Source organism: Gadus macrocephalus, chromosome 12 (genome assembly GCF_031168955.1).
Source record: "Gadus macrocephalus chromosome 12, ASM3116895v1".
Lineage (NCBI taxonomy): Eukaryota > Metazoa > Chordata > Actinopteri > Gadiformes > Gadidae > Gadus > Gadus macrocephalus.
Window position 1 is genome coordinate 9,890,997 of NC_082393.1, and position 27,429 is coordinate 9,918,425.

Below are 27,429 nucleotides of genomic sequence, written 5' to 3' on the forward strand. Positions count from 1 at the left end.
GAACACAAGGGACCAGCAGACCGTTTACTGCCCAGTACACAGAGCCACTTCAGCCGAGTTCCACAGAGCACTGAAGTGAGTGCCGTAAGGCAAAGTGAGGTTGAAAATATGTTTTAATAAAGACACATAGTTTAAGACGTAAAGAAATGTTAAATGGCTTTGACGCGTGTCCTGAAAGGACCCACTGTATTGATGCATCTAACCGCTCCAGAATCACTCATGAAAAGGACACAAAACCACAGTCAACAAAAGGTACCTTACAAATATATGTGTGCCTTATATATCTTATTATGTGGACATTTTGTGCCTATATGTGCCTTATACATCTTATATTAATCTTGGGTATTTTATATATACCTTATATCTCTTATTATGCAGAAATTTAGAAGGACTCGAGATGTCCGTCTTCAAAATGCGATCATTGGTAAAGAGCACATGGAGTGGGGGAGACATGGGCTGCATAAGGTGACCACTGAGGAATACAAAGGACGCGTGTCTCTTTAGGCGCCATGATATGACCAACATACGTTGACTATAGCGTGTGATCCTAAGGAGAACACAAACATATTGTAAACCTATGATGGCTGTTGCATCAGCTCAAGCATCATGTGCCGCCCTGCAGGCGAAATAGGAAAAGTACCCAGAAATGTATATCAAAGGAACATTTGTTGAAAAAATTTATGGAAACTCAGACTGCTAGATCACATCGGGCCCCCACCTCATTTGGGCCTAGACAAACGCAGGACTCTGCTTAAGGAGATAGTGATTCAGAGGTTTTCGGGGAGTCAGACATAGAGAGAGACAGAGAGAGCTTCTTGGGTTAATTAGCTGACCATCTTCTTAGGCGGGACCATCTTCTCAAATTTTGGCTGAATAAGCTGGTGACTGAGATAAGAAGTCTATATTTGTTCATTTTAGCATTGGACATAATCTCAAATTTTGGCTGAATAAGATGGTGACTGAGATAAGAAGTCTATACTAGTTTATTTTAGATAGGACATGATATCCGTTTTGGCTGAATAAGCTTAAGACTGAGATACAAAGTCTTATTTTAGTTTGGTTGGTTAAGATTCCTTATTTTATCTTGATATCTTAAAATTTATCTTTTCTTTCTTTATCTTAACGGGCACTCTCTTAATCTATACTCAATTGTAAAAGAAATTTTTTTTATTGGACCTAAAATAAATCTATCCGACTACATTTGTAGTAGTTTAACATATCGTTCGAGTCCTTTTCCCTGACGACTCATCGGCCCGGCAAAGCAGACCGACACGCACTCCCAGCCGATCCCTCATGGTAAGTGGTGCATAATACAAGCAATGGGTGATTGTGACTGACGTGTATGGAGGGCAAAAAGGCAAACGTAAAAGAGGTTTAAATAATAAAAACAAGGCAAAAGATACATCAGGGCTTTATGGTGACCAAGTGACCTTGACCCGCTCGTAAACTAATAAAAAGGGTCAAGGCTGAATTCATAAAAACTGTGAGTGACTTAACCGAGTGACCTGGGTTGGACCGGGTTAAGAGCCGAGCCGAGCACCTCCGTGAACGACAAACCACAGTGACACTAAAAAGGGGTTCGACCGAGGGGCGTCCGACACCCCGACATCGACACTGCTACGGTGTGTTGCACGTAGGCCCTATAATCACCGCAGGTGCGGTGAGAACACTCAACAGCTTAAATCAAGTGAAGGGATTTGGACAAAAGTTCAAAAGTCTAAATGGAGTACAATGTAAACATGCACAAGAAAATGTAAATGGTTGGAAACCAATAAAGTGACAGCTGAATGAAAAGCGCAAAGCATTGCTAAAAATGCAGAAATGTAAAATAAATTGATCTGATGAATCTGAAAGGTCGGATTTATTGCCCAGCACTGCTGAAAAATCTGAAAGGTCAAATGTATAACAGTGCACTTCTGAAAACCTGGAAACTGAACTCAAAAAACTGACTGACGCTGAATTACATTACCTGAAGAAGCAAGTGCTTAAATACATTGCTACAAAAGCTGGAAGCTAAACTGTAATACTGTCAAAGCTGGAAGACAGTAGTAGTAGTGGTACTAGCTGTAGTAGTAGTAGTAGTAATGGTAGTAGTAACTGAAGTAGTAGTAGCTGAAGTAGTGGCTGAAGTAGAAGTAGTAGTAGTAGTCGCTGAAGTAGTAGTAGTAGCTGTATGGTTAGGGTTAGTAATAGTGGAACTAGCTGCTAGTAAACGATATGCCTTATGAAAGGTATGATTGATTGAGGTTTGTAGAAAGAATTATAATAATCCTTTTATTTAAACCAGCCGAAATTGTATGTACTCACCTAATGCTAATTTTTCCATGCTAACTTTATTAAAAGTAGTCCAATTGGGCGTGAAAAATTACCAACTCTGGCAACGCTGCCTGAACATCGTAAAAAAAGTATTCCAATTGAGCGAGAAAAACTGCCCAATCTGGCGACGCTGCCTGCATGTCCTCGCGCTGTAACCTCAGCGTAAAACAATGAGACCGTGATGAGAACTGTGATTTTGAAAAAGTATAAAAGGTAATCGAAATTCTGTTTCCAGATTATTGAAGATACAAGTGTTTTGATTATTTAAACCTTTGAACGAAGGTTAACGATAAAATATTAACCAAGTTACAAAGTCTGAAGTAGTAAGTGTCAGAGAATTGACTTCCATTTTAATAAATAGTATTTTAAAAGTAGAATATCTTAAGTATGAAATATTTAAAAAATCTGAAAAGAAACTAGCGATTCCAAGCTAATCTGAACATTTTAAAATTGGAATAGTCTCTCTAAGGGAAAAATTGAGGAAGGAGATAGGTCCCAAAGTTTGCAGAGAATAATAAAGAAGACAGAAAGAAAGAATAAAACGTAAGAACAATAGTTGAGTAGGGCTGTGCGATATGACGTGGGCATGTGTGACGAAATAAAAACGTCTATCGCTTCATATTATGCTCCATCGTTTATTTCGTCTTGTCGCAAATCACACTCTTTACGGTAATACTTTGTCCTTTGGACGACGCTTTACGTTCTTCCACATGGCACATGAAGGCAACACAAACAAACATGGAGGAGAGTGAACGTGACACAGAACGGGGTAATTCCGAACAGGAGAAGGACTTCAACCAGCCACATGGTTCTTGCACCATTTTTAAAGTCAAATTTAAGAAATGTTAAAACCATTTTAAGACCAACACATAATTAAAGACCCCACATAAATTAAGACCCCACATAAATTAAGACCCCAAAAATGTCAGAAAAATTATTTGATAGAAAAGGGAATTTATTTAGTCACTTATAAGACACATCAACCTAATTTTGAGTGTAGTGATACTAGTAGTAATTAGTAGTACTAGTAGCCGTAGTACTAGCAGTAGTAATAGTACTCTTGCAAAGTTATCTCGGAAGCGCGCAGACACGACGATACGCGAACACATGAACCCACCCGTGTCACCCATAAACACCCATGTCCCGATTGAGGCTTATATATGATCCTTTTCTATTCCGATTGAGCTGTTCTTCCACATCTACGCGGATCAGATGTGTCCATGTAAACGCAGCTGCCAGTGATCTCCACACACACACACACACACACACACACACACACACACACACACACACATACACACACTTTGACTCCGAACTTTGTTATTCGAATATCAAAAAATAAATCAAAATTCAAGCGAATATTAGGCATCCCTTAATATTCAAACCTGTTATGGGCAGGCCAAAAGGGAGAGACGTTGGAGAACCCGACGCAGTCTATTCATAATATTGTAATGACCAAGGAAGAGGCAGTGAATGAAGAATTTATTAGACAGCGATGATTTTTGGGCAAAAGTCAAAGCCCTAACACAAACACACAATTTAATTAATTTACTGTTTGGACTACTTACAATGAGCCAGCATGAAATGTGATCCATAGTACCGCGATATGACATGGCTGTCGTTGTCGTCCGTGATCCAGTACCTCACATGGATATCCATCTGTTTGCTTTTAGTGGTTTTGTTCATACTCTCGTCGAACATGAGAACGTACCGTTTATCGTTTACGCTGCGTGCCAGCTCTCTTTTTATGAAAGATGCAATGCCGTATTTGGCAAGATAGGCCGTTTTGTTTTCACCACAGGGGAACGATTTCGCAAACTCCGAATCTGGGAACATAGCAGCCAAGACGCTACTAATGTCCTCGTTCGATATGAAGGAATTATGTCTGCTCGACATGTGGAGAACCCACGATACCTCCGCCTTCTGGGTTTCTTGTGGCGACACAAAGCTGGTTAACGCCGTCTGATGTGAAGTACTAGCCACGGATGCTGAACTCTTTTTTCAAATAATACGGGCATCGGTGTAGTCTCGCTAGCTGCTGCGGAGTATCGGATATGTTTCTGCGACCTCGTGTGGGACTCAAGAGCTTTTGCTCCCATCATGGTCCCTAGTATGAATGACTTTCGGCATAAACGACACCTTGCCTCGTAGTCACCTGCCTTATCCAACCACCCCGAAACTTATCCTCCTCAAACCATTTCTCATTGAATTTGCACCGTCCCATCTTGAAAGTAGTGCAAGTTGGCCTAATGATGTCAACCGTCACTAGCTAAAAGTAGCGCCAGCCAGTTAGCCTACTGATGACTGATCAACGTTAACGTAATGTAAAACTCCTGAAAATGCCGTAATCAAAAGACACTGATTTGTTGTTTGCGACAATTTCCCCTAGTCTTAAAAAACCCTCTGCAAAATGTAATACCTAGAGCAAATTTACAGTAAATTTACAGTAAATTACAATTTATGGCCTTAATTTCACACAAAAAAAGTAAGACTTTTTAAGACTTTTTAAGGACCCGCGGGAACCATGAGCCAAGACAAAACGAGGAGCTCGTAACTAAAAGAGTGGCTACTTCTGTCGCGAGGACGTGGTTTGGGTATGAAAAGTCTGACACGGACCAGAAAACCGTACTTCGCAAAGTATGCCGCAGACCGAACTCAAACACCACTATCCTCTTTTACCACCTGCGCAATAATTATGTCAAACAGTATGATGTATTTATTTTGCTTGCGGCACTTTGGTTGTTTTCATATAATGCTGCTATAATTCAAGCTTGAAGGAGTGTTTTTTTACTTGTTATATTATATTTTATCTATTTTTGGGAGCCTTATTTTGCTGCTATAGTTTAAACTTCAAAGTGTTCCATGTTGACATTTGGAATTCTAAATACCAATATTTATGTTAGGCCTGTATTCATTTTTGTTTGCTGCTACAATTCAAACAGTTCTACTGGTGGAGTATTATATGGTTGGTTTTGATATTTTTTACCATATTCCCATTTTAGGCCTATATTTTGTTTGCCTTTTTATACTTATACATTAATATTTTGTTACATGCTTAGTTGAAAATTTGCACAAAGGTTCTAAATAAAAGGAGAAAAATAATCATGAGTAAGTTACCTATTTGTCGAGTATATGATTCAAAATGTAATACGAAATGGGCCTTTCCATGTGGTCATTTCATATCAACTATTTATTCATTGAATTTACAGAAAATGTGCTATATCGTGATAGATATCGTTATCGGGATGATGAATGACCTATGTCGGGATATGATATTGTGGTCATATCGCACAACTATAGTTGAGCGCTGCATATAGCACTCACCAAATAAAAAGGGAGAATACCGGTCTGGGTGGCCAAACCGAATCTCCTGGCTTCACTGAAACATCCATTAACAATATAATTTGTCTAAATCACTTTGTTGGGCCGATACTGCCGAAGAGTTAAGCCATGAGCCAACAGCCGCAAACTTCCTCCACCCAATTCAAACTAACGCGGTTATCTTGATTTTTCACTTTTCTTTCAATAAGCTTGGTTATGGCATTTGCATTTCTGAATTCCCAGACAGGGGTGGTTGAAATAGTGTTGTGAGCTGGGTTTGCACAGCTCATTTTTATTTCTCACAGCAACGGTGATAGTAACACCTTGATGGTGCCTGTGCATGTTAAACTGCTGTACATAGACGCGGAGAGCCCTCTCCGTAGCCGGAGAGCCTGTCGGAGGACCTATTGGACCTATTGGTCGACGCAACGGAGACGGCAAGGGCTGTGATTAGTCCTCTAACAAAATCTTTTCCGGAATCACTTCTCCGGTTTGACTTTGCACCTTAATTACTTTTTACATTGTTTACTTTGCACCTTAAGGACCAATAAAACTCCAAATAGGATTTGAAAGCTTTGCAAGTTTATTTACAACACTTCTTACTTGGTTTGTCGTCAACAAATATGGGCGGCGAATTGCATTGCGTATCCGACATGCCGACAGAGAGAAGCTGAGGGGTCTCCGTAGTGACGGCGTTGGATTACGGAGTCAGAGTAGTATACTTTGGCCAAACGGTCCGGGGGGAACTCAGACTTTTACTATTAATGCTATGGAAGCCACATTTACGCACCGCGGTCCACCTCTGTAACCACCCCGAAGTGCCTGTACCGTGACGGTTCGGTACAAATACGTGTATCATTACACCCCTACTATACAGTAATTAATTTAGTTTGGCCAGTGGCAATGATTGGGGGGCTAGGGATAAATGGGTAGGAGGTTCTAATGAAAAATAATATAATAAAAAATAAGAAACTAACGTGAACAGTTCATTTTCTGGGACTTTTAACTTTTTAAAAAATTCAGAAGAGTTAATTATGAACTGTGTGAACTGAACTTTGAGCTAGTGCAGTATGAACTTGCACAACACTGAAGCCTATACACCTAAGCTCACCTTCAAGCTGGTGTGAACAATGTAAACATGCACACCATTTAAAAAAATAACAATGGTCGGAAACAAATGAAGTGAAGAGTTAAACAAATAGCTAAAGTGATGAAGTATGAATACATTTTAGATAGAGAGTGTGTGTGGTGTGTGGTGTGTGTGTGTGTGGGGGGTGGGTAACTTGGAAAGGTATGTTATTGACCTTATTCCTTTACATCTAATCAATTAATCAGTTAATCAATATAGGCTCACAAAATGATTTTGCTTATATCATTGGACTCCTTTGAGTCTCAACTTTCCTATGGTGTATATTGTGTGTAGATAGCATGTTTTGCAAGATCGGATTGGTAATTTCGAGACCAACTATAGACTAAAATCGGCCAAATTAACCAAATTCCTGCCATAAACGTATATTGCCAGAAAAATGATTAATCATGTTCTTCTGCAATGGCAAATACACACCTAAACGCAACATCATTTTTTAACAATGACGTTATCTGGTATACAAGGAACCTCTCATCTATCTCCAACACACAAACCTCACAAGGTCTGTGTAAGGAACACAATGACCGCAACAGAAAATTGGTCTTCAATGAGATTACATTTTGTGTACCCAACACACAAAAATAGGCATGTAAAAGACCAATGGTGAGCACAATTAACAGCTGAATACGACCTAATTGACTTAATAACTGCACACGTGCAGGTACACAACCAAAGAAAATGTATGTTTGGTACATGAGCTAAAATAAAAATAAACTAAATAGTCATGCATTAAATTAGGTTAAATGTATGTTGAACTTCGCCTTGAAATAGTTTTACAGGAACTTGATACATCATGAATCAAATCTCCTTGCACAGATGGCCCTCCCTCGCCCCTTACTTCAAAAACAACAATCCAAAAATAAAGATCCATGGTGGGTGTGGCAGTGCATCCACCAACTAGCAACAGCACGACGGCCAACGGCGACGCCTCACTGGCAGAGGAACTGAACTGCTTCTTTGCCTGCTTCGAGGTAAAACCAGAAGATCTCTTCACCATTCTCTCACTAGCCCTTAACAACAATAAGGACTGGCCAGACTGACCAGTCCGGCGGGGGTAGCTCGGCGGCAGTCCAGCTCCGGGAGTACAATCCCTTTCTTCTCCATGTCTCCTCCGGACTGCCGCGGAAGCTTCAGCGGCAGTCCGGCAGAGAAAAGGATTGTATTCACGGAGCTTAGCTGCAGGGCTGCCGCCGAGTTACCCCCACTGGACCTGCTCATCCACTGGTCCACAAAATCTTAGCTATGCTCTGATTGGAGGGGAGTGGGGAAGTGGGAGGTAATATTCAACTGTGCCCCCTTCCTACGTAGGAGGGGCGCCGAAACTGACTTGCTCGTTTGGTAACTGTAGGCGGGGTACTTTCAGAAATGCATATCTCACTCAAAAAAACATGACTTTTTTCTAAGTTTGTATGCGTGTGGGAGCACCAGAGACCCAAAACAACACCCCAAATCCCAGGAAAAGTGTTGTTTTCATAATAAGTCCCCTTTAAATAAAAAATTATGTTTTTTTCATTCCGTTAATTACTTTTTATCTATTGAAATGTCAGTTAAGATGTGTAAAGTTATGTTAAATGGCCATTTCTGTATTATAAATGAACATTTTAGCCACCAAAAAAATATTTTGGCCACCAAGATTTGGAGCTTGATTGCCCCTGGGGAAAGTACTTAAAAATATTAGTGTCTATCCCTTCAAAGTGTGTGCAAATAAAAACTATCTAGAGTAGCACTTATACTACCAATAGCATGCTAGCAGCCGTCACCCCAGCTACTGGAGAAGCCATAAAGAAAGAACCTTACCTTAAGACCCGTGTCAATAGCTCAGGGTTTATTAAAGTAAACAGATGATATTCCAACGTAGGCGTCGTAGAAATATTAATCATAACTATAAAATACAATTACCGTACATACAAATTGTATCAACCTTGTTTATACAATTACTGTTGACATTGAAATGAATTGTATACATTCTCCCTGTACCTAGAGATACCTCCCTTCCTCTCTCTGACTGGGAGCTATTAAGATAGTTTGTAATGGCATTTGCAGAAGTCTGATAGACTTTTGGCAATGTTGTGTAGATTCCTTTATCTGTAGGCCTTTTTACACTCCCAAGCCGGTTCGGTCGCGGCTTGGCACGCCCAACAATTACACTGCCGTGCCTGTGTAAAACCCCCCGACGTCACTGAGCGGGCTTTCTTGGTTCACTCGAGAGTACACCTTTTTAGTATACCTTGAATAATTTGAATACAACAAAGGTTTTTATCTTTTTATGATTCAAGAGACTCGCATGAGAGAATAAGTATATCTGAGGGTAGGCTAAAAACGCGATTAACAATTTCCATGTGCAAAAACGCCAACATCTGTATTTTGCTGACCACTTGTTTTTTATCCTGTTGATAAAAAACGTCTCTCTCTTAGATTGCACCATCTTTCCCCGTCTTCGTTTAATGCGACTGCATGACCTTCTCTCACATGATCAGGAGATTGTGGATTTCACTGCCTCTTCAGTTAGAACTAGGGCTGGGCGTTTAATCAAATTTTTATCGCGATTTTGATTATAGCGTCAAACAGTCACAAAACTAATATAACGTTTTTGATATTTCTTTTTTCTTTTTTATTCTCATTAGCGAAATTTCCAAGTTCTCAGTGTTTTTTGGGAGAGATATGCTGAATAAATACATCATGTTTTCAAACTCAAAAATAATCGTTTGAACAATGGTGATTTCAATATTGACCAAAATAATCGTGATTATGATTTTTTCCATAATTGGGCAGCCCTAGTTAGAACCACTCATGTTGATATCGCTGCATGGTCTCTGTCCAGACAACGCAGCAACATCTCTACCCAAGTCCCGCCTTGGAACCACCTGATTGCATTTACATCAGAATGAAACCGCCAATGTGTGTAGGGTCCGGGAGGGTAAATTGGAGTGCTAGCTCAAGCGGGCGATTAACCTCAGGCAGTCTAAACGTGCGGACCATGCTGGGAAACAGGCGTGCATAAGACGGGCATCTATGGCATTGTAAAAACGTCTTGTGTTGCAGCCTTGTTTGCAGACAATTACACTTCCCCCATAGTGTATTGCAGTATACCTTGGCTTCCCCCGCCAATCCTAAACTCTCCACGATGGTCACTTCCACTCACCTTTGTATTCACTACCCACAATGCAAATGTTTCCCTATAAGAATCTTGTTCATCCATTGTCTCACTGAATGTATCCTTGGTGACTTTGCTGTCTGTCCCATGATCATGCTTCAATATTAAATCAAATATTTTTCAGTGGCAGAAGGACCCCCATGATCATGCTCCAATAATAAATCAAATATTTTTCACCCCCGTTAAGTTGTTTATCTACAAGTGTATCTGTTGGGAGTCTTACCTCCTCTGGGCAAGGTTCTGGTCGTGGCAACCTCTTCCCTTCGTCCAGAATGGTCACCAATCGGGTGACAGTCATCTGACCATGAGTCTTGCCCATCATTTTGAGGAACAGCTGTTGAGGGGAGGAGAAGTGCGGCGGGGAGAGTAAAAGAAAAGGTCTAGTTAAAGTGTTGTTTCTTTTTCTTTTTTTTACCTGCCGTCCACCATTGGGGGGACTCTTGGGGGACTCTGCTATTTTTTTATTTTCATTTAATACATTAATACGTTGTCAAGGATTAAACAACAGAACCAAAATTAGAGCTCTCATACAGAGTCACCTCAATCCTGCAAACAGACAAACACAAACAAAAACAAAACCAGTCTATTTAGTTAAAAATAAATATAAATATCCGCAGCATCATGAGTTGTTCTTGATTTACATATTTGAGGCATACTTATACAAGTACAACTAACAGATTATGTCAGCATGTCAAGAACTTCTTGCCGACTGACTGCAGCCCACCGAGACAAAGTTGTTAATTTTTTACCATTCTTATCTGCAATGTGTGATTCTAATCATAAAATTATGTTTGAGAAAGTGCTTAAATCAATTTATAAGTAAATATAAATATTATCCCAACAAAATTGTTACATTATTTATGAATGTATTTTCTTCCTCAAGATCTCCCAATAGTACATTCGTTAAATCCAGTTTTAAGGTTGTATTGCTGTTAGAATACAGTTGCTGGAGTTGTATCCACAAACTTGCCACTGTGGGACAGTACCAGAAGAGATGAGGTGATGATTCACTTTCCTGTTCACAAAACCTACCAAGGTCAGATGGCTCAAATTTGTTAGAATTATAATTATTAATTAATTTAATAATTATAATTAATTTGAATTGAAAGTATCTTGAAGAAGGGTCAAGTGATGTTTTATATATTAGTCTAAAGACGTGTTTCCATGGAATTGGTCAATCTAACCGATCCTCCCATGTTGTGTGTACTCTGTATGGGAGAGCCAGAAGTGAGTTTGAAATCATGTAAAAATGTAATGTACTTTTATTTTATTAACCAATTTAGATTTTTTTATATATGGCACACACTAATGTTTTTGGAAGACCCTCCTTGATTTTTTTTCTTCCAATTTGTGGGAAGGGATGCAGTCAGCTGGTTCAAATTGTGGATGGAATAGATGTTTCCATAGATCTTGACAAATTGACAGTATATCATACTATTTCCATCATCACACACAATGTCCTTTAAAAATACAATTTTCTTTTCAAACATTATCTTCCAAAAGAAAGGTTTTCCTTGTATTAAGATGTTAGCATTAAACCATATAATTTGATGGAAAATGTCTTCTTTCATCTGGTGGGTAATACTGATACCATAACCAACTCTTCAGAGCATCTTTCAGGAAGGGAGACATTCCAATCAGTGTATTATCTATCAAAATAAACGTTGAAGGTGGCAACTGTAAAATGGGGAATAATCTAATTTTACACAAAGGGTGTGCATATTCCATTAACCTGCTAGTAAACCATTTTAGATTCAAATACAATTTTGGGATAAGATTAGCCTTTCATGAAAAGTTTAGAGCTTCAATATTTAGAAGTTTTAGGCCACCATGGTCATAATCATTGTGTACGTATTTTCTTTTAATCTTGTCTGGCTTGTTATCCCAAATAAATGTAAATATTTTCTGTTCATATGGCTTAAAGAGATTCTCTGAAGGGGTTCTTAAAGGACAATTCCGGTATTTTGAACATTGAGCCCCCTTTCTGGTTTGTTTAGGATGAAATAGAGTGGGTGACACCGAAATTTGAACTATTAGTCCTTTCTCGGGTATTTGGCTCATTTTGAATCGCTCCTGCCTGCTTCACAATGGTTGTCTGTGTGCATACACAAACCTGTCAACCCAGCAACCCTAAACGTTCGTTTTCAAAAATGTGCAAGTAACCGAGTGGTTAGTGGCATTCGTGAAGTTTAAAAAAAAAAAATCGGCGCAATATATGTTTTCCATCCGTGTTAGTTGCTAAATTGAACTATTTTTTCAGATACCTCACAACCGCATATAAACTTCCGCACAAGGTCCCACTCCGTGCAGCACCTACTTTCGACTTCCGTCGGCATCTGCCTGCACTTCCCACAGGCACACCACCCGCCCGTGATCCTGGGGGGACCGCTTCAGCCGGAGCTTCAGGCGCCTCCGTAGCCCTAGCCTCCATCTCACGTAGCTCCTCTTGGGTGAATTCTGGTTCAAAACGATATCCTCTGCCGTCAAAATCGAGTGCGTCCTCCAGAAGCCAACTTTCATAATCCATTTTCAGTGATTTTCTATGTGATTTTCCCTAATCCGAAGTGCTCACGGTACAAGACTTCAAACCAACGTAAACAGCCCACCTTTCCGGTCCGGCGGAGTAATATCATCGTGCAGTAATGAGTCTTCCAACTGAAATCAACTGGCAATAAATGTGCAATAAAACACGACAGAAACCATATATTGCGCCGATATTTTTTTTTTAAACTTCACGAATGCCACTAACCACTCGGTTACTTGCACATTTTTGAAAACGAACGTTTAGGGTTGCTGGGTTGACAGGTTTGTGTATGCACACAGACAACCATTGTGAAGCAGGCAGGAGCGATTCAAAATGAGCCAAATACCCGAGAAAGGACTAATAGTTCAAATTTCGGTGTCACCCACTCTATTTCATCCTAAACAAACCAGAAAGGGGGCTCAATGTTCAAAATACCGGAATTGTCCTTTAAGCTCATGAACAAATAAGTAAATTGAGACACAACTAATGAGTTAATCAGCGAAACTTACTTGCCATACAGTGTCAACATTATCCCCTTCCAAGGTTGTAGAGTTTTTTCCAGTTTTCTTAATTTATTATTGAAATTCACATTCATTATTTCAGTGATGTTCTGTGGTATGTGGATACCCAAAAAATTCTAATGGTCCATCAGTCCATTTTATTGGTAGACTACAATGCAAAGAAAAATTGGTCCCTTTAAGCGACCAAATTCGAAGAACCTTACATTTCTCGTAATTTGGTTTTCGACCTGATATCTTTGTAAACAAATCTAGATCATTTGTCAGGGCTTGTAAGGAGGACAATTGAGGCAATAAGAAAAAGTTAGAATCGTCAACATTCATTGATGCTTTCATATCTAAATCAAACATTGCCAAACCCTTAATATTGTTGTTTGATCTTATTTTAATAGCTAACATTTCTACAGCAATTATGAAGAGATACAGGGACAAGGGGCAACCTTGTTTGATACATTTTCTGATAAGTACCCATTATTTATAACTTTGCAGCTTGTGTTATTCATAGATTCAGAGATTCCCCAAAATGAAAAAACAAAAGGCTCTTATAAATAAAGTCAAGCCTAACTTTATCAAAAGCCTTCTCAAAGTCTGTGACAAATATCAAACCTTCTTTTTCAGATGTTTCCTAATATTCAATTACTTCCAATATTTTTCTTATATTGTCCCTGATGTATCGTCCTTTGAGAAAGCCAGACTGATCATAATATATAACACTTAAGATTACATTCTTGATTCGAAGAGCTATGCATTTGGCTAATATTTTAGCATCACAGCACTGGAGTGCAAGAGGGCTCCGGGTCTTTATATTGGCCATTTGGGTGTTGTTTCAATAGCAAAGAAAAGACACCCTCTTTTTGAGGATTAGAAAGATTACCATTTTTATAAGAAAAATGTAAACAATTAAGCAGAGGAGTCTTAATAAGTAAAAAAAATAAAAACTTGAGACATCTCTACTGGAATACCATCGCCCCCTAGAGTCTTATCAGACTTAAAGGAGTTAATTGCCTGATGTTCATTTTCTGTGATTAAACCTTCACATGAGTCTCTTTAAATGTATCAACTGGGGCAGGTGTTTTTTGGCCTCCTCCTTTGAAATTTCTATGGGTGAAGTGATTATTTTCTCATCGTTGAAGGTTAATTTGGATACATTATTTTTTGAGGAATTTCTAAGTTGCATGTTAAGAAAGAATTGAGTACACTTATTACCCTTCTCCGCCCACTCTGCCTTCTTTCTATAATAAGTGTTACTTGATTTTTCCTGCAACAATCTTTCAAATTCTTGCTGTTTGTCTACCAAACGATTTAATACTTCAACATTATCTGATCTGTCTGCACATAGAAAGTTAAAGTTAAAGTTTCAATGTCTTTTATTATTTGTTTCCTTTTGTTTAAACATTTTAGATTTCCGTGATGAGAATGCAATTGAGTGACCCCTAAAGGCACATTTGAATGAATCCCAGACAATTATAGGATCAGTAGAGCCTGTGTATGTAAGAAAAACTTTTTTTGTTTTGCTTTGGTTATGTACGGTGGCGCTGAGCATTCACCAAATAAAAAAATGTTTCACAGCTAATGTAGCCTTTAGCACACTCAGGATCTCGTAATTACGAGATAATATCTCGTAATTACGAGATAAAGAAAAGATCTCGTAATTACGAGATACGGATCTCGTAATTATGAGATAAAGATCTCGTAATTACGAGATAAGATATCATATTTACGACATAAGGATCTCGTTTACGAGAAAAGGATCACGCCTCTCATTCATCAATAGCGTTGCTGGCTAGCTGCAGGCCGGCAAAGATGACGCTATCCGACGCTATCATATTTAATCTCCTGCTCGGGTTGAGGCATTGGGAAATATTGATGTTCCTTAAAAGTGAGGAGGGCATTAATATAAGTATGTCAACATTGCGCAGACATCTGAAGTCATTGGCCGGCAAAGATGACGCTATCCGACGCTATCGTATTTTATTTCCTGAACGGGTTGAGGCATTGGGAAATATTGATGTTCCATAAAAGCGAGGAGGGCATTAATATAAGTATGTCAACATTGCGCAGACGAAGTCATTGGGACTGCTCAGGAGAAAAGCCCAGTCGGACCTGCTACAAGTGGCTCTCTTCCTGCAGGAGCAGTTGAACCAGTACGGGATGCTTCACGGATACAAATTGATGCATCTGAAATGCATCCAAGCAGGCTTGGTAGTCACTCATACTATCAATCTTTAAAGATATTTAAACTTTGACGCGACATTCGCGTGATGATAGCCAATCGTCGTTCAACAGCCTGGCCACTGAGTGACATGTGTAACGTAACAGCCAATCAGCGTTCAACCGGCCAACTCAGTGCAGTGCAGTCCGGGGTGAACTGCAGTATGAGGAGAAAGTGATTGTTGCCGTTTGCGACTCCCGGAGCCCTTTATATCATATTATACAACGGGGGGCCTAAATCCAGCGATCTGATTGGTTCCTAACTGTTGTATAATGAGCATATACATAACTGCTATGACGCCCAATCATTTTGTGAAAGTATCACTCCGCGCCTTGAAGTGGAAACCGTTACAACCGTTCTCTCGGAGGGACGCTAAAGTGTGTTGCATAGCGACCGTCGTGCATTTTGAAGGCAGCCAGGAGGGACTACTTTTTTTGTATTCTTTAATTAAACAGCTACTTTGACTTTCTTGTTTTTTTTAAATGTAGTGTGTCTATGACTTTCGTTTTGCCATAATAGTAACCGTTGTATAAAAGCAATAGATCACTTCAGTCAGCGGTATGTGCTCATTATACCACTGTGAAGGTTTTTTTAAAATAATTTAACAACTGACAGGGTTTGCCTTTACTATGAACATAGTATTTTTAATTTGAATACATTAATTATGTGACATACTGTCACAGCCAATATTAAAACAAAATCGAATGTGGGCAGTGGGACAAAAATTATATTTCCCCACAAAAACAATATTTTATTGATTTGTATAAAAACAATTTAGTTCATTAATTCGAAAAGAGCTTGAGGTAAGACGTTTTCTGAACAATAATGCATGGTATAAAGTTAAACACATAATGCACTGCTGTATTCAACTTTTAAGAGCTGCAATGTGAGGGGCCAGCCACATGCCCTTTAAACCACCACAACAACAACATTTCCACTTCTGGGTTCCACTGAACAATTAACGTGTCGATATTCGAGGGGCTTTGGCACATCAAATGATGGAACAAGCATCCCGTACTGGTTCAACTGCTCCTGCAGGAAGAGAGCCACTTGTAGCAGCTCCGACTGGGCTTTTCTCCTGAACAGTCCCAATGACTTCAGATGTCTGCGCAATGTTGACACTTATATTAATGCCCTCCTCACTTTTAAGGAACATCCATATTTCCCAATGCCTCAACCCGAGCAGGAAATAAAGCACGATAGCGTCGGATAGCGTCATCTTTGCCGGCCAATGACTTCAGATGTCTGCGCAATGTTGACATACTTATATTAATGCCCTCCTCACTTTTAAGGAACATCAATATTACCCAATGCCTCAACCCGAGCAGGAGATTAAATACGATAGCGTCAGATAGCGTCATCTTTGCCGGCCTGCAGCTAGACAGCAACGTTATTGATGAATGAGAGGCGTGATCCTTTTCTCGTAAACGAGATCCTATGTCGTAAATATGATATTTTATCTCGTAATTACGAGATCCTTATCTCATAATTACGAGATCCGTATCTCGTAATTACGAGATCTTTTCTCGTAATTACGAGATCCTTCTCGTAATTACGAGATATTATCTCGTAATTACGAGATCCTGAGTGTGCTTACGGCTACATTAGCTGTGAAACTTTTTTTTATTTGGTGAATGCTCAGCGCCACCGTAGTTATGAACATCTGATCAGTTAATAAAGATTTATTTAACTTCCAATATCCTGAACCCCGTGGGAATTCAGAAATTGTGAAATTTAATGTTATAAGGTGGTGATCAGATTTGAATCGATCAGTAATGTCTACCTTATTTATTTCCTATTCTATCCAGTGTATTATTGAAAACTGTATTGTAGTCACCCACCATTATTGTGTAATCGTAAGTACCTTGTAAATTTGTATAGTATCACAGATTGTTTCAAAGAAAACAGGATCATCTGGATTTGGCCCATACAAATTAACAAGACAGATCTTTTTCTCCTCCACAATCATATTCAAAATCACCCATCTTCCATAAGGGTCAGTCTGAACGGAGGATATGGTATAGTCTAAGGCCCCGTCCACACGAAGCCGAAACAGGCGAAACCGTTACGGTTTCGATCTATCCGGTTTCGCAGTATCTCCGTAAAGACAAAGCCAAGCGAAACCGGGTAGATCTGTAGAAACGCTGTAGTACACATTCCAGGCCCATAAGGAGCACTGCTTCTGCTACAGAAATCCTTGTTGTTGTGAGTTCTGAGACTCCGCGGGCTTAACAGTCATTGGCTAGAGGGTCGAGGGGTGGGGCGATGACGTCATGGTTTACGGTTTCAGTCGGTTTCAGGCGTCCACACGAATCCAAAACGAAACCGGGTAGATTTGAAACCACCTCCGAGGGTGGTTTCAGAAGTTTGCGGTTTCGGTCAGCGGATTCGCCGGCTTCGTGTGGACGGAAGGCCGAACCGTACAAGACCTTTGCGGTTTCGCCATGAAATCGGCTTCGTGTGGACAGGGCCTAAGTGTTTTTCAAAGTAATACCATTACTCCCTTGGATTTTCTAGAACCATGGGAAAAATAAATGGGTCCCTCCCGCTGTTGTTGCCATACATGTTCATCGGCAGCTAGAGAGTGTGTTTCTTGCAGACAAAATACTTGATAGTTCTGGTTTTTTAACCAGGTAAAGACATCATGCCGTTTCTTAAATGCAGCTAACCCACTTCAATTCTAACTAGCTATATCTATTTGGTCAGAAATCATGTGAATGATTACAGATTGTTTTCGAAATCGCCACTTTAATCATACAGTAACTGCTGTTGATAAAATGGTCCCAGTGGCTTCATACATGAGCCCACTGATAACTGCGGTTAACACAAAGAAAAATGTAAAAAACATAACATAAAACAAAAACCCACTCTACCCTCCCACAAACCACGATGGTCTGAAAGAAAAACCGCAGAAACAACAACAGTTGACAACATAGTTTGTCCCAAACTCAGACTAGCGAGAAAAAATATATATTATGTCCATACAAGAACCTATTCTAATCGAGTGTTCTTGAATGTAGCCCATTTCACACGTGCTTCTGTTGCTAGGAGACCAGAGACGCGTGCCAGGATCAACCCGTGCCCATGTGGACTTTTCCCGGTAGTTCCTGTGGCTTCGGCTGTTGATTGCTTCTGTACAGTTCTTCGTTGACATAGAGCTTATCAACAACTAGGCGCACTTTGTTTCCTTTTTGCTTGAGATTTCATGACTGGAATAGGTTTTCGTCGTCTTTCAACTATTACGACTGGACATTGATTGTTCAGATAGAACGATGTGCCTTTCAGATTCTTACTGAGGCAAAGGATATAGTCCTTATATTTAAGCTTGCGAATTTCACAACCAACGGCCTTGGGTAACTTCTGTCTTGGTTCCGGGGACAAAGCACTCGTTCTAATTGAATCTTCTTGATCTCTTCCTCCGTGATTTTGAGATGGTCCTGCATGAACTTCTTCACAATCGCCTCCGATGTTGCGTAAGCTTCCTTCTCTTTCTCAGCAATCCCCATGAACAAGAGATTATCTCGCATTCCTCTAAATTGCAAGTCTAGTAGGCTGTTTTTTAGCTTAACGTTCTCATTAGTAAAGGTAGTTGTAACCAAATTTAAGACTCTGACCTCTTCCTTCAGCGATCTATTTAGTTCTTCAATAAGAGTGTTATTGTTCTCCACGGATACTTTCAAATCCGCAACATCGGTTTTCAATTCTGTTAGAATATCCAGTTTCTTTAGCTGAATGGAGATTGTTTGCAACATTTCCCGGTCATCGGAGGTAAGAGTGGTAGGCATTTTGTCCTCTGAATCAGTTGAGCCCACTTCTGCCCTGCTTCTTTTGTTATCAGGTTTGGTAGACATAGGCCTTAGGTTTACGGCAGAAATGTTCTTGTGTCGATCAAAACGTCTGGTTTGTAGTAAGCGGTGGTAACAGTGTGGCTACAACTTAAAACAAAGGCCCATATGACGCAGGCACAGATGAGAGAGAGCCTACCAGTATTCCGTTGTCAGTTAGATTCTCTGTCTTTTAAAGTTAGAGTTTGGGTTGATTCGGAGTTAGAGCTACCTTAGCCCATGCATGTCAGAGCAGCCAACTTGGTTCCCTTGTTGCAGCCCTGGTGTTGCACCTCTCGTTCCTCTTTTGACAACAAGTAGACTCACAAATTTTGAACTGGAATTACCACATTAAAATGAAGGGCTTAAATTTTAAACAGACACACTAAAGATTGGGAGCCTTTCAGAAACTTCTTACTAAGCAAGGACTACAATAATTTGCCGGTAAATAGTGCTACACCAGTCAGCCTATTATCCAAACCTCTGGCTAAACACGGACCATGAGCAAACTAACCATAGGGATATTTGTTCTGGCACTAAATTTATATTTCTTGCATTTTGCGCTTACAGCATTCAGGAGCGAGGCTTTATTCAGCCTACACCGACATCATCTCATTAATATTTAATAATACAAATAGGACAGTTCACTCAGGCACTCAGGGATCTTCAATTGAAAAAAATTGAATATAAAACCCAAGCTTGACTTTACAAGCCTAACATTTAATTATCTTTAATATTGTCGACGGGGTATTATGTTTGTCTTTGGTGCAAGGGAATATCGGTTGGAGATGGTTATGATTTACGGTTTCTGTCGTTCAAAATGTTTGGTTCATGTTGGGTTCTGTTCTTTGTTTTGGGGGATGACTCAAGACCAAATAGATGACCGTTACTAACTGACGACAGGACGGCGATGTAGACTGACGCGGTAGGTTATGGCCTCGGGGAAGGAAATCATTCCTAGGCAGATCCTGATGTGTGCTGACGGATATCCAAATAAAAGGCTCTCCGGTGGAGTGTGCGGCGTATGGGACATAGGTTCAACACGAAAAGAGCACTTTGTCTCCAAGTCATCGCTATGATTCACGGTATAGCAAGCCACCCTCTACAGCATTGTTTCTCAACGGGGGCGTTTGCACAACCTAGGGGGGGCGCTGGGAACGTGATTCCATTTCTGAGGGGGGATTTTAAAATTTCATTGTTCCCACACAACACATCCAAACATGGCTAGCAAGGAAAAAATATCAAATTTTGTTTCATAGCCCGTTTTCCTCCTTCCTCTTGCTGTTGTTCAGTTCCAGCTGCTCTGAGCGTAGTCTCCACGAAAAGGCATTTGAAATGCAAAATATATAGGCCTAATTAGGCCTCGGCGTGCGATCTGTTTTCGCGGTGTCCGCGTTGCCCGGGCCGCGGTACCCGTGGTTCCCAGGCCATTCTTTCATTCGTTCAAGGGGCACGGCGGGAGTCGCGGGAGTGGTCCCGGTGCCCAAGGTCACGGAGCCCGGGCCGCAGGGTGCCGCGGCCGGGGCACGACGGGAGTCACGGGAGTGCCTGCACCGCGGTCACGGTGAATGAATGTTCAGTGAGGGATGTCCCGATCCGATATTTGGATCGGATCGGCCGCCGATATTAGCAAAAAAATGCATATCAATATCGGATCGGCCTGCACGGGAAAATCCCGATCCGGACTCCCGATCCAGTTTGTTTTCAAAACTCCGGTCCGTGTTTTTGAGCGCACCAATGTAGGTAATCCATTCCAGTTTTTTTCAGCTTTTCCCCCCAAATCCGGTCCGCGTTGTTCAGCACACCTAGCGCACACCTAGTGACCTGTCCAGCATCCCACTTGTCTGTGCATGTCCCACTAAGGATTTAAAGTTATCGATAAAAATGTCAGCTGTGTGGGATTATTTTACCCTAAAAAACGAAAAAGACGAACAGGCGGAGTGCAATACTTGCCACAACAAAGTCAAGCGTGGTGGTAAAGCAGTAAGACATTTTAATACGACCAACCTGATCAAGCATTTAGCGAAATACCACCAAAAACAACATGAAGCGTTTCTAAAGAAAACCGAAGACAAGAAAAGGAAAGGTCCTACACAACCAACACTGGCAGAAACGTTTGCAAAGCGTGACAAACTGCCACAAAACAGTGCCAAAGCCCAGGGAATAACAAGAGTTATTGCCGAGGAAATAATACTGGATGACGAGCCACTATCTCTCGTGAGTAAAGTCGGGTTTAGACGCACCATCGAACACCTTGAACCACGGTACAATATGCCCAGCCGCCATTACATCGTTGAGAAGACTATGGCTGCATCCGAATACTCGTACTTGCATACTATATAGTATGCATTTTGTAGTATGCGAAAAATCTAGCGCGTCCGAATACTCTAGTATGCATTCTGTAGTACGGAAGTCGTTTCCGAATGCATACTACCGCCAAAGTGAAACACGGACCACACTACGCTATCCCACAATGCAACCGGAGTCTGGTAACAAACGAAGAAGAGATGGCTGACCCGACACCACCAACAGCGGCTTTTTATTTGTGTGTGTGTGTGTGTGTTCAATAAAAAAGGAAAAATTAACTTCAATCGTCTTTTTCACGGAGTAACAAATAACTGTAAATGTATTATTATTGTAGCGACCCTGGGACAATTAAATAGTTTGTGTGTTATGTGTTGCATTGTATTTCATTGTCCGTTATGCCAGTTGTTCTATGTGCATGTATTGTAATGTTCTTATTGTCAATCAGGGTGGGGGCCTGCACGCGAGTGAGACCGTGTTGCCGGGGTAACTGGGGGTTTGTTTGTGTGTCGGTTTTCTGCGGTTGTTTACATTGTTACGGGTTTTTCAGTGACCTAGTTTTGGTTGATTAAAAACTACGATCAATTACTAATGACTCGACATGATTATGTCACCGGCGAGGTCGTTACATTGGTGTCAGAAGTGAAACTATTTTCTTTTTATTTTTATTTATTTTTTCTCGGTCCTGCTGTGCTCGGCGAGTAGGCTGAAGTTGCGATCGCCGTTAGCTCTGTTTTTGTTGTGGCTTGTTCTCTGCAACAATAATGCTTCCTGCGGACTGTCGGGTGAAGATAGAGATGGACGACTACGGCGAGGGGGCATGTGGAGAAGCCTCGGAGTCTCTGGTGAGGGGTAGAACCAAACGGGAAACGGCCGCCGTGGAAAAAGATGATTTGTCACGCATAGTTCGCAGCGCCGACTGCCCGTGGCCACCACAAGACGGCGACAGACACGGCGGCGCCTTTCTTACATCAAGCCCGGTGTCCATCAAGACGCCTAGATACACCGGTAAGGCTGACTGGGAAGCTTTCCACGCGCAATTTGAACTTTTAGCCGATGCTGCCGGATGGTCAGTGAAGGTCAAAGCGCTGCAGCTTGCGATGTGTCTGGCGGACGACGCATTGTCTTGTTTGTTGCTGCTTAGCCCAGAGGACAGGGGGGACTATGTTGCCCTAGTGGGGGCACTAAGTAGGCGTTTTGGACTATGTGTTAAGCCGGGGCTAATGCGCTCAGAACTCTGTAATAGGCGCAGGAAGCCTGGGGAGACGCTGCGGGCACTGGCCATCGAGAGCCTGTCTCGGCGAGCATACGCCCACATGCCGCCAGCCGTGCAGAGCGAACTCGCTCGGGATCAGTTTCTCCAGGCCCTTTCCCCTACAGAACTACGCATTCAGACCCAGCTAGCCCACCCGCAGACTTTGCAAGAGGCCTTGGAGATGGCCATAGAGAGGGAGCTGGTGTGGGCTGGAGCAATCGACGGTCATCCTGCTCCTCAGCCGATAGTGAGATCGGCGAGGGAGAGGAGTGAGGACTCACAGAAGCCAGCCTGGGTGGACGAGCTCACTGAACTCGTCCGCGCTGTCTCTATGCAGGCGGACCGCCGCCCCCCGTCTCGTCGAGAGCAGAGGGTCTGCTGGGGCTGCGGGCAGCCTGGCCACCTTGTCAGAGAGTGCCCTACAACTGTGAGAGCCCAGGGAAACGGGTCAGGGTCCGTGTAATTGGGGAGACGCGAGGCCCTGCCCCCTTACCCCCGCCGTCGTCGTCTGGAGGAGCCCATCATCACAGCCGGGGGGGCGGAGCTCCACCCCCCCCAGAAGCAGACGACAACATCCCGGAGCCTGTTGTCGTGGTGGGGCGGACCTGGGCGGGGGACTTTTGTCATGTTCCTGTCACTGTTGAGGGGGTGGCCTGTTTGGCTTTAGTCGATACGGGGTCTACTGTGACCCTGGTGAGGCCAGACATTTTGCCGACCTGGACGGTACTCCAACCTACAACCGTGCAGCTCCGCACAGTCACGGGGGAGAGGGCTCCCATGAAAGGGAAGGGGTTGTTGTCCATCTGCGTAGGGGGAAAGACTGTCCTCCACCCAGTGTGGGTAGCAGCTGTGCAGGACCCCTGTATCCTAGGGTTGGACTTCCTGCGGTGCACTGGCTGCCAGCTGGACCTTGAGAGGGGGGCGATTGGCTTCCAAGGAGGGCCCACAGTCTATATGGCCCCGCCAAACACCTCCTACATCCGCCCCCCACCGACAGCAGCTCAGATGGAACAGTCACACGTCACCGGCCCCCTTCACCCCCTTGCAAAGACCTTCCAACCACCCTGTCTTCCCGATCCCTGTCCATTGTCTCAGTCCTCCTCCTGCAACCCTTCCCCCTCCCTCCCACCCCCTTGTGTCAATGTTTCGGCTCCTACAGACTACTCCCTTGCCACCCCAGCACCCCACCCCATGAGCCTGGGCCCCTTCCCCTGCCCTGCCCAGCTTCCTCAGACAGGTGAGGAGACTGTGCTGTCGACTGTGCGGGCAATTTGGCAGGGGCGCTGTGATGGACTAGACCCTCAACAGCAGGAGCAGCTGTGGCTACTACTGGCAGAGTTTAAGGACAGCTTTGCCTTGAACGAGAGCGATGTGGGTCAGACGCACCTGGTGCAGCATGAGATCGACACTGGGGATGCCAGGCCCATCAGAATGCGCCCGCGTCGCCTGCCCTTGGCCCGCCAGGAGGCTGCGGACCAGGCGCTGTGGGAGATGCAGCAGGCAGGCCTCATAGAGCCCTCAGATAGTCCCTGGGCAGCAGCCGTGGTGATGGTGCCTAAGAAGGGGGGTAAGTGGAGATTCTGTGTCGACTACAGGCCACTTAACGCAGTGACGAAGAAGGACTCCTACCCCATCCCACGCATTGATGAGGCCTTAGATGTCGTAGCTGGGTCGTCCTGGTTCTCCTCACTCGATCTCCGCTCTGGCTACTTCCAGTGCCCTCTCGCCCCTGACGCCAGACCCAAGACTGCATTCTGCACTAGCAGAGGACTGTGGCAGTTTCGGGTCCTCCCTTTCGGCCTCTGCAATGCACCTGCGACCTTCGAGAGGCTGATGGACAGAGTGCTCGCCGGCATCCCCCGGCAGCAGTGTATCGTCTACCTGGATGATATACTGGCACACGGGGGCTCCTTCGAGACAGCACTTGCCTCGCTGCGTCAGGTTCTGGAGAGAGTAGCTGCGGCGGGCTTGAAGCTCCATCCTGATAAGTGCCATTTCCTGAGGAGAGAGGTAACTTTCCTTGGGCACAGGGTGGGGGAAGAAGGCATTAGCACCATGGAGGACAAAGTGCAAGCTGTCCAGGACTAGCCCACCCCCACTGACACCAGACAGCTGAAAAGCTTCCTCGGACTGGCGTCTTACTACAGACGCTTTGTGAGGGACTTCTCCTGTGTGGCCGCTCCCCTGTTCCGCCTGCTACAGAAGGACAGGGAGTTTGTGTGGGCAGAGGATTGCCAGTCTGCTTTCGAGACACTCAAGGGAGCTCTCACCAAAGCCCCGGTGCTCTCCCCTCCTGACCCTGCCCTGCCCTTCATCCTGGACACGGACGCTAGTAACGTTGGCAATGGCGCCGTGCTGGCACAGGAGGGGCCGGAAGGGGAGCGGGTGGTGGCGTATTACAGCAGGACATTTAACAAAGCTGAACGCCGCTACTGCGCCGCGAGCTGCTGGCCATCGTTAGAGCTGTACGCCACTTCAAATATTACCTCTGTGGCCGTCACTTCACTGTAAGGACCGACCACTCCGCGCTCCAGTGGCTCATGTCTTTCAAGGAGCCAGAAGGGCAGGTCGCACGGTGGATCGAGGAGCTGCAGTCCTACAGCTTCAGTGTGGTGCACAGGGCAGGGGTACGCCATGCTAATGCAGACGCCCTCTCCCGACGCCCCTGCAGTCAGGATGGCTGCCGCAACTGTGAAAGGAGGGAGAGCCGTGAGAAGGAGCTGTGCAGCCAGGAGGAGGGATGTTCTGCGGTGGAGGTGGCGTCCCCAGTCTGCTGTGAGCTCCGGGAGGTCGACACCGCAGGATGGAGACGGCAGCAGGAGGAGGACGCAGACCTTCGACCAGTGCTCCAGTGGTTGGACCAACAGCGGCGGCCCCCATGGGAAGAAGTGTCCGTTCTCTCCCTGGTCACCAAGGGACTGTGGGCTAAGTTCGAGGCCCTGCGACTGTGGGATGGCGTGCTTCAGCGGGCCTGGAAGGAACCCGCCACCGGAGAGGTGAGGTGGCAGGTGGTGGTGCCTCACTCTCTGCGTGGGGAAGTGCTTCAAGCGGTCCATGGTGCCGTGGGCTCAGGTCACTTTGGGGTGACAAAGACCCTGCGTCGCCTCCGCCTTGGCTTCTACTGGGGGCAGCACAAGAGGGACGTCGAGGACTTCTGTCGCCGCTGTGATGGCTGCACAGCCCGCAAAGGCCCCACGGAAAGGTCCCATGCCCAGCTACAGCAGTTCCCTGTGGGGTTCCCTATGGAGAGGGTTGGGGTGGATGTGGTGGGCCCGCTACCCTGCACAGAGAGGGGGAACAAGTATGTCCTCACGGCCATGGACTATTTTACCAAGTGGCCGGAGGCGTACGCTCTGCCTGACCAGGGGGCGGAGACCATAGCGGACGCTTTGGTCGGGGGGATGATTAGCCGTTTTGGGGCAGCGGAGTCCATCCACAGTGACCAGGGGAGAAATTTTGAATCCCGTGTCTTTGCGGCTTTATGTAGCAGGCTGGACATGCAGAAGACCCGTACTACCCCCCTGCACCCACAGAGTGACGGCTTGGTGGAGCGATTTCATCGCTGTATGGAGCAGCAGCTGGCCATTGTCTCGGCTGAGCATCAGCGGGATTGGGACAATCATCTGCCTCTGGTGCTCATGGCATACAGGTCAGCTGTCCAGGAGTCGACGTCCTGCACACCTGCTCTGCTGATGTTGGGCAGGGAGCTTCGCACCCCAGCTGACCTGGCGTTTGGCCGGCCGCCCGATTCTCCCCCTGTTCCTCCCGGCCCAGAGTATGCCAGGAGACTCCAGGACCGCCTTGAGACGGCTCACTCCTTCGCCAGGGGACAGCTGCTGAGCGCAGGGGTGAGGCAGAAAAGGAACTATGATGTGCGTTCTCGTGGCAGGCACTTTGAGGCTGGGGAGCTGGTCTGGACCTACAGCCCGCAAAGAAAGAAGGGAAGATGCCCAAAGCTCGATAGCGAGTGGATCGGGCCATGCAGGGTCCTTGAGAGGATGGGGGAGGTGGTGTACAGGGTCCAGCTACCACCTCGGGGAAGGAGGGTGGCTCTCCACAGAGACCGGTTGGCCCCTAATCGAGGCACCGCCACCCCTCAACCTGCTCCAGCGAGCCCTGCAGCTCCCCGCACCGGTGCGAATGGGCCCCGGACACGCACACCTCAGTGTTCTGGCCCTGGGTCCTCACCTAACCCTATCCTTGTCTCCCCTCCCTGTCGATCACCACAGTCAGCAACTTGGCCCCCAGCCCCGCCCCTCCCTTTCCCCCTGCCCGCCCCCGGGCCTGACACTCGTGGGCCCCTCTTGCCCCCAGGCGCTTCTCCCCAGCCCCCCGTGGCCCCAACGCGGCCTCGTAGGGAGAGGAGAGCGCCGGGTCGCTTCCGGGACTTTGTTTGTTCCCTCGAGGACGAGGAACTTTGAAGGGGGGAGGCAATGTAGCGACCCTGGGACAATTAAATAGTTTGTGTGTTATGTGTTGCATTGTATTTCATTGTCCGTTATGCCAGTTGTTCTATGTGCATGTATTGTAATGTTCTTATTGTCAATCAGGGTGGGGGCCTGCACGCGAGTGAGACCGTGTTGCCGGGGTAACTGGGGGTTTGTTTGTGCGTCGGTTTTCTGCGGTTGTTTACATTGTTACGGGTTTTTCAGTGACCTAGTTTTGGTTGATTAAAAACTACGATCAATTACTAATGACTCGACATGATTATGTCACCGGCGAGGTCGTTACATTATTATTCCAAAAAAATGACTTACCAAATGTCCACATATATACAACATAACCTGCCGGTAAGTCGCTCTACGAGATGACCGACGACGACGCCTTCTAGCAGAGATATCCATTTCAAGAGCC

General features: G+C 44.2%; 1 protein-coding gene across 1 annotated transcript in view; it reads right to left on the reverse strand.

Annotated features, from left to right (window-relative positions):
• The window catches only part of jak1 (Janus kinase 1), a 118,816-nt gene that overhangs the window by 2,829 nt on the left and 88,558 nt on the right, over positions 1-27,429 (reverse strand). Inside the window, exon 24 of the mRNA XM_060066509.1 lies at positions 10,162-10,272. Within this exon, the coding sequence (XP_059922492.1) occupies positions 10,162-10,272 (111 nt within the window). The remainder of the gene's footprint in view (positions 1-10,161; positions 10,273-27,429) is intronic.